At 39.2% G+C, this 12271-nt stretch overlaps 2 protein-coding genes across 7 annotated transcripts in view; one reads left to right on the top strand and one right to left on the bottom strand.

Annotated features, from left to right (window-relative positions):
• The window catches only part of rnf17 (ring finger protein 17), a 92131-nt gene extending 89207 nt beyond the window's left edge, over window positions 1-2924 (top strand). Inside the window, exons 33-35 of the mRNA XM_055637565.1 lie at window positions 100-235; window positions 1125-1314; window positions 2019-2924. Coding sequence (XP_055493540.1) covers window positions 100-235; window positions 1125-1314; window positions 2019-2114 — 422 coding nt within the window. The 3' untranslated portion in view covers window positions 2115-2924. The remainder of the gene's footprint in view (window positions 1-99; window positions 236-1124; window positions 1315-2018) is intronic.
• Window positions 2925-4779: 1855 nt separating this feature from the next.
• Window positions 4780-12271, bottom strand: part of LOC129698109 (centromere protein J-like) — a 62760-nt gene continuing 55268 nt past the window's right edge. For 4 of the 6 annotated variants that reach the window (XM_055636994.1, XM_055636995.1, XM_055636996.1 and 1 more), the window contains 3 exons: window positions 9505-9589; window positions 7312-7432; window positions 4780-5166 (listed from right to left, as the gene is read on the bottom strand). In XM_055636994.1, coding sequence (XP_055492969.1) covers window positions 4971-5166; window positions 7312-7432; window positions 9505-9589 — 402 coding nt within the window. In that variant the 3' untranslated portion in view covers window positions 4780-4970. Of the gene's footprint in view, window positions 5167-7311; window positions 7433-9504; window positions 9590-10648; window positions 10743-11518; window positions 11683-12271 lie in introns of those variants that run through there. The other 2 variants (XM_055636998.1, XM_055636997.1) reach the window with 2 other exon arrangements.

The raw sequence follows: 12271 nt of genomic DNA, 5'->3' as shown, positions 1-12271 counted from the left end.
AGTTGATTACTTTATAGCAGTAAAGGGTTAGGTTTTGTTTTGCCGATTGTTTTTGTTAAATCTGCTTATTAGTTTGAAACTTTGAAATTTTCTTTACAGAAATGCCTTGCCTTGTTGAATATAGCGATGGGCGATGGTACAGAGCAAAAGTACTATCACTGGATAAACTTCATCCATTGACGATTCTTGTACAGCATGTTGATTTTGGCTCCACTGCATTGCTTCCACATACAAGGTAACTAACCCGAAAAGATCTTTTAAGATTTGGTGTGTGAATATATGTTCTTGTTGCAATGAAATACTCTTTTAATCAGAGCTACTAATAGTCTACCTTATCCAATTAAAGATTTGTTTTGCAATTAGATGAGTTCTTTCAGAGATATTTGAAATGGGTCATGGCCACTTTTTAAGAGTTTTTCAGAGAAACTAAAATATAATCTGGCATCTTTGCTAATTATGTAGATCTTTTCAAATATGTTTCAATAAAAATCCAGAACACTTGCTTGCATGTAAGTTGCTTTCTCTCTTCCCAACATCCTCACACCTACTGTACAGAAGGTAAAGTACATATTAAATCCAATATAGTTATAAAAAGTTATTAAAAGTAGTGCAGCGAGACATTTGTTACTACAGAACCTTGTATGCTTCCCTGTCCTCCACTTGGAATTTTTTACAATAAGAATTTCTATCTTAAGCATTAAATTTGTTTGTAGTACGAAGGCATGTATTGCTCTCTTGACAAAACAATGATTGATGGATGATATGTCATTGAGCTTATTGAAATTGTGTACTGTCATTTCAAGGAAGACAGTTCATAGTAGAGGTGCAGACAAATATTTCAAAAATAGGTCCTCAGGAATTTCTGCTGCATGAAGAGAAAGTAAGCAATATGTGAGGTCTTTGAAATCCCTTGCAAGCTAAAGGGTTTGCTGGAAACCAGAACTAAGGTAATGACAGACAATGATTGTAAGCCCTGGCTCGAGAATCCTTCTTGCTGTGATTCCTAGTCAAGCACTTCCTCCACGACCAACTTCATGGTCTCTGTCAGGTTTGCAAGACAGGAAGACTTCAATTGCCATTTTTGGTATTGTGCATAATGTCTGATCTAATTTCTTAAATGCCAGGCTTCGACAGATCCCTGCACAGTTGGTGCAGTATCCAGCACGAGCCATCAAAGTCAAGCTTGCAGGTTTTAAACCACCAGCTTTAATGAATGAAATGGACCGACTTGCTTACAGCCCGGAGTGGTCCATGGAAGCTCTATGGACTATGATTGACATTGTACAAGAGAATCAACTTACAGCATTCTTGGTTGTAAGTATTTTCTATAAAATATAGAATGTGCACTACAATTCTTCAATCAGTTTCTTTCTGCTTACAATAGTTAAACTGTCAAGATAAGCTTGCATGTTATATTTTGGCAGGGAGAACTGATTTATTTGAAGGATAAGCAGAACAATATGCGTGTTAAATGGAGGCAAGCTGCTTAGTGAAACTTTAAAATTAGTAACCAAAGATTGAAGTGAAATAAAGAACTAGAAGAGAATTTTAATGTTAAAACATCCCTTAGTGATATTGTTCCCATATTTAAATGATATACTATTATTACCACAGTAGTAAATATTAGAATTCATAATTTAAGATAAATCTCATTTCAAAAAGATCTCCAGTGCTTTGGCAACTCAAAATATGCAAAAAAAAATCCTAAAATAAACAGAAATGTGCATGGTGTATCAAGGAATGCAAATAACTGGAGATGCAAAGAACTGCAATGCTATAATCCTGAACAGTAACTTGGCAGGTAAGGCAGCATCCGTGGAAGAAATAGATAGACTGATGCTGCCTGACTTACATAGTTTATCTAATTTGTATTTAGTGGGTTTTTTTACAATATATAAATGATTTTCAATGTTATCCATAACTCTTATAAAAATACAGTATCAGTTTTAACATTGTCCAGTCTGCACTGTTTTATCATTCTTAAGTGACTGATTTTTGACATTTAAAATACTCTTCAGAGTTCACATCCAGAAGTCTCGGTATTCTTGTATGAAGAAGAATCATTGATTCATCTTTCTCTTGTGGAAAAGGGTCTTGCAGATTTGGATATGTGATAGTAAGTTATCAAATATTCTGTTTGCTTTATTTTTACTGTCTTATAGCCATTTCATACCTGGATAATGGATTACTGAATGTTATGGTAGTTGAACAATAGATGAAATGGAGATTTCATCAATAATGCAGTTACATATTGGAATTCAGGTTCTGAGTTTCTTTTGAGAAAAAGTGGAAGACTTCGTCAGCATGTTCAGTTTATATAGCACCACCGTTGTAGAATAAAAACCCTTTGTTAACTAGTGGCTACATGTTTCAGCCTGACCCAGTAGATATCTATATTCAAAATACAAAAGGACTATACTCCAGAGACACAATTCTGAAGATTTACGTGAAAATAATTTACTTTGAATCTCTGTAACGAGTACCAACAAGATATTGATCAGATTTGAAACTACTTTCAGTAATCTGCTGTTTGGTTATAGCTGCACATTTTTTGTAACTTAGTTAATTGTACTGTATTGTTCTTGGTTCAAGCTAAGTTGATGTATCTGAACTTTATTTTCTAATTGAGCATACTTAGATACGCTATGATACTTAGCATATCTTCATTTTCCTTTCGGTATTATCAAGATTTTTATGTAAATGAGAACATTTTTTAATTTCAGTTCATTGTAATTTGACTAAAAAAAATCTTTCACTGAGTACTCTGTAAATTTGTTTAATATTGTTACAATACAATACCATTTTGCTCTACTACAAATTATAATATAAATAATGTACTACTGAAAGGCTGCAGTTAATGATTTTTTTTTTTACATTTATTGATGTTTTTCAGACTGATACCAAAGTTGATATTTTCAATAAAAGTGTTTCTGAAGTGTTTCAGCAGCATATTACCTTGTCCTGGTTGATTGTCTCAAAATTCAGTGGTATTACTAAACATTGGCAAAATGATTTATTTGAAAAAAACATTGCAGCCGATGTATTTCTACACTAAACAAATTTTACTGGAATGATGAACAGGTTTTTCTGGTCAGTTCCAAGCTGGCATCAGTATTTTAAGTTGTGGAAGATAGAGGATTCTCCGTGTCCTTGGAACTACAGAACAGGCCCATTTGACCATCCAAAAGACTTAAATGTCACCATGGTATCTGCCTCCACATCACCTCTGTGTTTAAAAAATTTTTTTTTTAAAAAGTGCCCTCGACATCTTTCAACTTTTTTCTCTCACCTATGACCTCTAGTATTTGATATTTCCAGCCTGGGGGGGTGGGGTAGGAGATTGTCTCCCCTGAACTGCATGCAATACGCCAAATGTGACCTATCTACTTGTTGCCACTTTCAGGGAGTTGTGGACTTGGACCTCAAAATCCCATTGTTGTTAAGGGTCTTCCCATTAAATGTATATTTTCCCCTTACATTCAACCTCCCAAAACCATCTGCCATTTATTTGCATTTTTCTGTAGCTGATCTATATCCTGCTGTATACTTTGACCACCTTCCTCACAATTTGTGCCCCCCAGCAATCTTGGTGTCATCTGCAAATTTACTGAACAACATATCTTTATTTACGTCCAACTCAATTTAGCTGAACGTCATCCACTGAGAAAGTCAATTTATGGCAAACTGCCAAAATGTTGAACCTTGCATGCCAAAGATAAAAATGAAACTAATTAAAGTTAGTTTAAAACAAAATCTCAATGAACATCATTTGAGACTTGGGAATAACATGCAAGGAAAATTATTTTATAACCATGCATCAGGTTTGCTTTTACTGTAATCCAAATCACTCAACTACTCCTTTCCAGTAAGCAACGAATACCTCATGCCCGGCAGACAATTTTCTGGCTAGTTTGTACTCAAAGTTATAGTTTTATCCAAGTTAAATCCCAAGTATATGCACCTACTTCCTCACAACACGTACCGGAACTGAATTCACTGGGTGGGGAAAATTGCTAACATCAATTTCAACAATTTAGATGAAAATCCAGATGGTTTGGCAAGGTAATGTTAAACCATAGAATTTGCAGCATTGCGTAACAAAGTCATATGAATGTAGAATGAAGGCACAGATTAAGAAATCAGAAGCTTTTCATTAGTTTGGTTTTCTGTACAAACACAATCAAATATTTGTTATCTAGTGACAGGAAAAATATAGGAAGTGTTTTTTAAACAAGCTCTGATGAAAACAATAGTTATGCTCACTAACAAACGTTGGCGTTTAAAGCAGGGAGAAACTTCTCTTCAAAATAAATTGTAAATATTTTGCACTGATCTGATAAAACAAAGAATCTTGAATGGCACTGAAATGGGTCAGAAGCTAATGTGAAAAGGTAATCTGCCAAAGTTTAAACATTTAGCAAGATATAAGTTCCTAAGTCACAAAAATTGCAGATCTTTCCATAGTTAATACTATCCTAAGCACGTTGGTGGAACTCTTCCAGAGGCCAATGCAGTTCAGAATCATTCCACTTTAACTGGTGCATCATGCAAATCAGCAGCCATTTTCAGAGCTGCAGCCTGCATTAACCCACAATTTATGGGGAAATTAAATTAAGATGATCCCACAGGTTTAAATTATGGCTCTAGTGGTTTAGTAATACACAATTATTGTGGTATTAAAATTGTAGGGACTTTTAATAAAAAATGAACTTGTTACAGCAACATTGTTTGGTAATATCATGAATGTGCTTCAAAGGAGACTGCAGACTCGTTACTTGGTTCACTTTCATGTAGTTTTACCTTAATTCCATAATTAACATAAATAATTCAGTACATTTATTATAAACATTTAAAGAAGCACATGGTTAACATTTTAATACAAATATTTGCATGAAAAATACAAGCATGAAATCTTTACAATTGTATTTTTTTTAATGTCAAAGAATGTTGAGTACATTAAAAAAAAAACATCAATGAGGTTTACTGTCCATGATTACATTGCCTTCCTTGTCTTTTATTCGTACTCTTCCTGAGCTGTACTTTGTTTCTTGCTGGCCATTTAGATAAACAGTTTTAACAGTTCCATCAGGATATTCTCGTCTTTTGTAGTTTGGTGTGTGTATTTCCCTTTGCCCATTATTAAATTCAATAATCTTGTTACCGTCACTGCAAAAAAAAAGGACAAATGTGGTTTTAAATAACACTAGACCAAGTGTCCCGTTAAGTCCCATTCCCTCAACGTGTGGTTGCGGGCGGCCCACACACTAACCACCCCATGATATTAATATAATTAGTATTAATATTTAATTAAGAGAGAAGGAACTGCAGTTGCTGGTTTACCAAATAAGATACAGTGTGTTGCAACTCAGTGGGTCAGACAGCATCTCTGGAAGATGTGGATAAGTGACATTTTGGATCAAGACCCTTCTTCAGATTTATTTAGTCAGTTAGATTTAAATCCCATAGATGCCTTAGAGGCATTTGAACACCTCTCTCTGGTTCCCTGCACTATCAAGCACATGGTTTACTGATCAGGAACAATGACCTGTGGAGTAAATTTGGAAATGTTGAGGTAAATTAGTGGCTTTGGCACAAAGTGACCATGGGGCACTTGGAATCCTCAGCGTCAAGGGTGGATGGTGCTGCAAGGTTTGTAGTATAAGAGATGGGGTTCTGCTTGCTTCCATTCACATTCTGGTCTATGGTTCTCTTCAAACTGCTTTTCCAGTGTTTGTTTTATAATCATGACAATAATCCAAATTGAAGTCTGCAGACTGTTCATCTAAATATATTAAACCTGGGAGCTTTGTCTAACAGCAGTCAGGTTCTGGGACCTTTACAAATGTAATGTTGATGTCAATAAATTAACCCCTCTTCCCGTTCCAAAACTGATCTTTTTGCACGGGCCTGCTCCACTGTTAGTGTGAGGCCAAACGCAAATTGGAGGAACAGCAGCTTTTATTTCTCTTGGGCAGCTCACAACCCAGGATTTTAATGTTGATTTATTCCATTTCAAGTAACGCTTTCATTAGCACCTTCCCCCCCCATCCCCTGCCCTATCCACTCACGCACAGCCCCCAACTCCGCAGGCGTGGCTAGAGAGGGGGTGGAGGGAGGAAGGGGGTGTGAGATGGAGTGTAGACGTTTGAACAACTTTCCCTACCCCCTCCTCCACTCCCCAGGATTTTTTTTTGCCTCTCCACTACCCCAATCCCTGCCTCACCTCTTCGAGCTGGTCTTAGGGCCAAGCGTGCGGGGCCGAACGGGTCCCAGCGGAGACAAACTGGTCTCAGTGGGACCAAGCGGAGCCGAGTGTCCCAGCGGGTTGGAGTGCTGTATTGCCCCTCGTAGGGGGGTAGCGACAGAGGTAGGGAGGGGATGGAGAGGGAGGTGAGGGGGTAGAGATGGAGAGGGCGAGAGATCCCAGTTGAGCCCAACGGGTTGGAGCACTTGAGATCCCCTCCCCCGCGGAATGTTCCGTCCTGCCTTGCGAGTTGATTGTGACGACGGTCGGAATTTTCTTTCTTCAAAATGAGAGCTTGGAAAACTTTAATATTTTGAAACTGTTTTTAAAAGGTTAGTAACGTGAAATATAGGTTGAAATGCGACGGGAAGATATTTATCCGGTCCGCGGATAAAAATGTGAGTAGCGCGTGTGAAAATGGGAAGGATGTGGCCTAGCGTTTGGAAGAAGATAGAAATTAAGGAGATTAAAAGAAAGCTGACACAACTCTGGCCCACACAGACACGAGAACGAAGGGAAGAGTTTTAGTATAATATATAGATATAGATTTAGAGCGAGTCATCATGGCACATCGGAAGTGATGCCCCAAGTAGCAAATAACCAAAATAATTGATTGAATTGAGAAAATAATCGGATGTTTGAAATTGCCAAATTCTCACTGTAGAGTTCAAATCCTTTTAAGGAGCAGGTTAAGATGTTTTTATCCAGGTTATTTTTAGCCTTCTAACTACTGGAAATCAGGTGATTTCAGTTTAAATTGTACTATATGGAGTTGCTGATATCCAACTGAAATATTTAAATCTTTAAAACGAATGCTGTCAACTAACAATTTGGAAGAAAAGATGGGTTTTTAATCTGGTGTACACCAAATTAAGTAATGTCAGTATATGCATCCTTGGTAATGTTCAATAACAATCAAAAGATGGGAGGAATAGAGCATAATAGCCATTATTGGTGCCATAAGATCATGCAGATAGATTGTAATGTAATAGAACTGAACCTACACCTATTTCTACAAATATCAGTTTAACTGAATTTATGCAGATAGCTTAAGGCAGTTTACTTACAGCTGTACACGTATTATTGTTCCATCGGGAAACACACTCTCCTCGTGACCATCTGCAAACAAGTATTTGATGGTCTGGTCTGGAAACGTGATTTCCTTTCTGCCATCTGGGTAATGCTTCTCTGGAATCAGTAATATAATATCAATACCTGTATTGTGCTTTGCAATTCCATCTTTAGATTCGCTGATATATTCTTGTTATACTCAATGAAGTTTATTGAAAATGCATTAATATAGTTTTCTACTCTCCAGGAACTCCACTCTTGCACATTGCAATATGCAGTCTGGCCTGTGCCATGCCGAGCTGCATCACATTCAGCAGTCTGCTTTTAATTCAGTCTCCAGATGCTCATTCAATAATGGACTTAAGTTCTGCCTAGAATTATTATAATACTAAACTAAATTAAGATTACAATCTTTTAAATTGAAAAGAATCTCCTCTACACTATTCTGTTGAATCCAATAAGATGTTGTGGAGCCAAGTTACCAATATTAGCAATGATTGCAGTAATAATAAACTCAGATAATTTCCTTTAAAGTAGAGAATATGGATTCCCTCATTTTGATTTAAAAAAATCAATGCTTTAGAGCAGGTGTCTCCTAACTATGGCCCGCCACGAGATTTTATCCGGCCCGCAGCAAGCTCTTAACACGCTCCTTGCAGCGGGCTATTTAGCGGGTTCTGTGCTAGCGAGATAAAACAGCGCCCCAACTTTCCCTGCCCCTCCCGTCTTTATTTGACTGGCGTAAAAATCTTTTTTTCTCCCTCAGGGACCTGACAGCCCCGCAGGTAAGTTTCCTTTTCTGACCCCCCCCCCCCCCCCCCGCCAGGCTACTGCCTCCCTGCGTCGGAGGGTGGGGGGGGAGGGTGATCAAGCATCCTGGAGCCGGGAGAGGAAGAGGCTGAGGATACCTGGCACGGTGTCCCCACTCCCGGACCTACGGGGCGTGTGCGGCCTCTCCCTCAGCTCCAGGGACGCCCCTCCCCCCCCACCCGACCCGACATCATTGACGCCCTGCTGGAGAAGATAGTTTGCATCGAGACAGATAGACAAAGTTTATATTTTTTCCTACGGCGTGCAAAAATGTGCCAAATATATAATGTGGCCCTCATACTGAAAAGTTTGAAGGCCCATGCTTTAGAGTACACTGCCTTTCAGCAAACAAATGTATTCAATATGTTATCAGATTTAGACTAGTTTATAGCCATATACACAAGGCTATATATTTCCTTTACATGAAACTTAGGGTAAACACTACACAGTAACGATAGATACAACAAATGCAAAACAGCAGAATGGTGCATAGAATGTAGCGTCATCTAAACAAGCAAAACAAAATTGCAATAATTGGAATAATTATGTGTCAAGAGTACATGGCAGCACCTCTGGGACAGGGGTATGAAAGAGGTGATAGGTTCAGAAGTCTGGTAGCAGTGGGACAGAAGCAGTCATAAGTCTGGATGTGCAGGCTTTCAAGCTCCTACATCTTCCAGAAGGTGGTAAAAAGGGAAACGCCAGGGTGACAGGCATCCCTGACAGCCTGCCTGTGAACTTGATGCTGTCAGCTATTTCCACGGCAGCACTGTGAATGAGGACAGGGTTGTGTTCACCCCAGTTTCCTTAGGTCAACAATCAACCCTTACGCCTTGCTAATGTTAAGGGCTAGGTTATTGTTCTAACACTATAACCTAAGATTCCCAATCTTTTTCCTGCACTCTCATTGTTACTGTATATAATCCAGCCAACAACAGTGGTCTGTCATCAGTGAACATCAACGTGGAGAACCAGAATGGAGGAAATGTTATGATCTATTCTAACTGATTGAAGTCTGCTTATCAGGTAGTTCAAATGCTAGTTGCAGGTGGAGATCCCAAGGATAAGATTCAGAAATTTAAAGATGAGCATATTTTGGTATTAATGTTCATAGAACACGAAATTCCTCCAGGATTAAATCAGAATATTATTTCAAGTTATAGGGCATGTTTTGGATGCGAGAAGTGACACATTAAATGTGGAAGTAGAGTTTGTTCCACTTTGATTTTTTGCAAATTTGGGTTCCTATTCAGCTACACTTCTGACCAAATATTCACTCCACCACTATACACTATCCACCTGCTCTGCTTTAGATCATCTTCTTCCATTAAAGTATATTGTAATTAAAACTGAATAGGTCAATTAAAAAATTCACTTACCCATCTGATTATTTGGGAACTGCAAAACCTCAAGTCCATCAGGATAAGTTGTGTGTGTTGTCTGTGCATCTGCATAATAGTATATCTGTTTTTTTAAAAAAAAGTAAATTATCATGGAAAAGTCAAAAAAATATTTAGAAGGATGATTAATAGACAAAAGTACAAGAAAAAATGGTTTGATTTGCTGCAGTTGCTGCACAAATACTACTTAGGTGACAGGAAACTGCCGATACTGGAATCTTGAGCAAAAAAACAAACTGCTGGAGGAACTCAAAGGGTCAGGCAGCATTTGTGGAGGAAAATAGACAGACAACTTCTCAGGTCAGGATTTTATTTCAGACAGGTGAATGTCATGAGGTAGGTGAAAATTAGCAGACTTTTGCTTAACAAATCTTACACAACATAGAAAGCAAGAATAATAGTGGAGTAAAGTCCAAAGATGACAAAATACATGATGAAAACTTCAGCACATGACCTGAGGCAGCAGATATTCACCTGGTGTTAGAGATGAAAATAAAATTCTTGGGGCAGAAGTTTGTACATTCTAGATTTAATTTTTAATGTAAACTTTTACCCATCTGGTATGCAACATGAGATAGGCTGTGTAATAATTTACCAGGATTGGGATTGGTGTTATTGTGATGACTGAAAATAGTGTAAACAAATTATTAAAAGAGAAAAGAGCAAAAGACCAGATATCTACTGGAGGAAAGTACTAGCATGAACTGCAATGGCTGAATTGCATGTTCTACTGTTGTTACATTTGCAATTGAACTTTTATGCAATAATTTCTCAGAATTGGTAGTTTGGGCAGCTTTTTTGTCCTTTTAAGAATATGTTGTCCATTTGGAAAAAAAATTATACAGCTTGCTATCGAGGCATTGCACAATACTCAATATGGTCAACATTACATAACTTAGGGAAAATAAGAACAATTAGTTGAATAAAATTTGTTATTTGAATAGTAAATATTGAAAACTATGTTGAAATAAAGATAAAATGAAATCCTTCGTTTTGGTTCAATTAAGCTTTTAAACTGAATAAAGATTGGGTTTCATTTAAAATAGTTTAAAAATCAATGAAACCTCAAGAGCTTTAAATATAGTAAACTCAAGTTGAATTTCAAATATAGATGGGTTTGATAGTTAGCCTCTTATTATTATCCGCCTTCCAACACCGGGACATAGTGGGCCATGTCCAACAAGGCCGAGGGGGCTTTGGCCTGGGAGCAATGAAACCTAGATACTGCCAAGAAGGAAAAGAGAGATCTGCATGTGGTTTTCTTAGATCTTGCCAATGCCTTTGCTTCAGAGCCCCATGAGACTCTTTGGGCAGCTTTTAATTTCTCCCAGAAGTCATCATTAAGCTGGTAAAAGCTTACTTCCAGGACCTCCCGTTCTGCGTCACGACACAGGACAACACCACCGCCTGGCAGCACCTTGAGGTAGGCATAATGGCAGGCTGTACCATTTCTCCTCTGTTTATCGCCATGGCAATGGAGCTCATCATTCGAGCATCACGATGGGTGGTCAGAGGGGAACGCTTGAAGAGTGGGCTGCGTCTTCCTCCAATCAGGGCGTACATGGATGACATGACCACAATAACAACAACAAAAGCATGCACCAAACGCCTGCTGGATAAACTCCAGGAAAACATCAAATGGGCACGAATGGAGATTAAACCCAGCAAATCCTGCAGTATCGTCAAAGGCCGGCTCACTTACGAAAGGTTCCGCATCAATAACGAGACAATACCAACTGTCCTGGAGAAGCCTGTCAAAAGCCTCGGGCGATGGTACAACTCACTGCCAGTCTCAAGCCTGGTGGAGGAATACAAATGCGCCAGTGAGGCTGGACATGACACTAACAGAATCCCGGGACCCAATAATAAGAGGTGTCGCTCCAACCCTAGCAACAGGGAAGAAATGGACTCCAGCAGCAGTGGTACTGGACACAAAATCCGCCCTCCAACACTGGGACATAGTGGGCCATGTCCAACAAGGGAGCAATGAAACCTACCTGGCAAAAGGCTACTCCAGCTGAACGTCGGCACCTGGTGGTGGAGGAGGTGTGCCACCAGGAAGAAGCAGCCAGGTGTGCCAAAGCCATATCCCAAGCCAAACAAGGCCGCTGGATGATGTGGGATGGCATTGAGAGGAGGAAGATCACATGGAGAGAGCTGTGGACCATGGAGTCAAATAAGTTGAGCTTCATTATCAGAGCCACATATGACGTCCTTCCCTCTCCCACAAACCTAAATCTTTGGCTGGGAGAGGATTCAACCTGCCCCCTGTGTGCAGTTCCAGCAAACCTCAAGCACATCCTAGTCGGTTGTAAGACCAGCCTAACACAAGGCAGATACACCTGGCGACACAACCAGGTGCTGAGGTGTTTGGTAGCTGAACTTGAGTGCAAGAGAGTTACCACCAACGCCATGCCTATCAACGCCCAGATAACATTCACGCAAATACCATCCTTCATCCGGGAAGGAGCGAAATGGAGGACTAACCCCTCGCCTCTCAACTCATGCCCACTGAACGCAGCCAGGGACTGGGAAATGCATGTTGACCTAGGCCAGAGGTTTTCGTTCCCAGTTGAAATCGCAGTTACCAACCTGCGACCAGACCTCGTTCTCTGGTCTAACTCCTGTCTGCGTGTTTTCATCATTGAGCTGATGGTCCCATGGGAGGAGGCTGTGGACGAGGCTTATGAAAGGAAAAGCTTTGATATTCAAACCTTGCAGCAGAGGAGAGAGGTTGGAGTGTAAG

The sequence above is a fragment of the Leucoraja erinacea genome, chromosome 6, assembly GCF_028641065.1.
Source record: "Leucoraja erinacea ecotype New England chromosome 6, Leri_hhj_1, whole genome shotgun sequence".
NCBI classification, from domain to species: domain Eukaryota; kingdom Metazoa; phylum Chordata; class Chondrichthyes; order Rajiformes; family Rajidae; genus Leucoraja; species Leucoraja erinaceus.
This window is presented reverse-complemented; position numbering and strand designations above follow the sequence as displayed.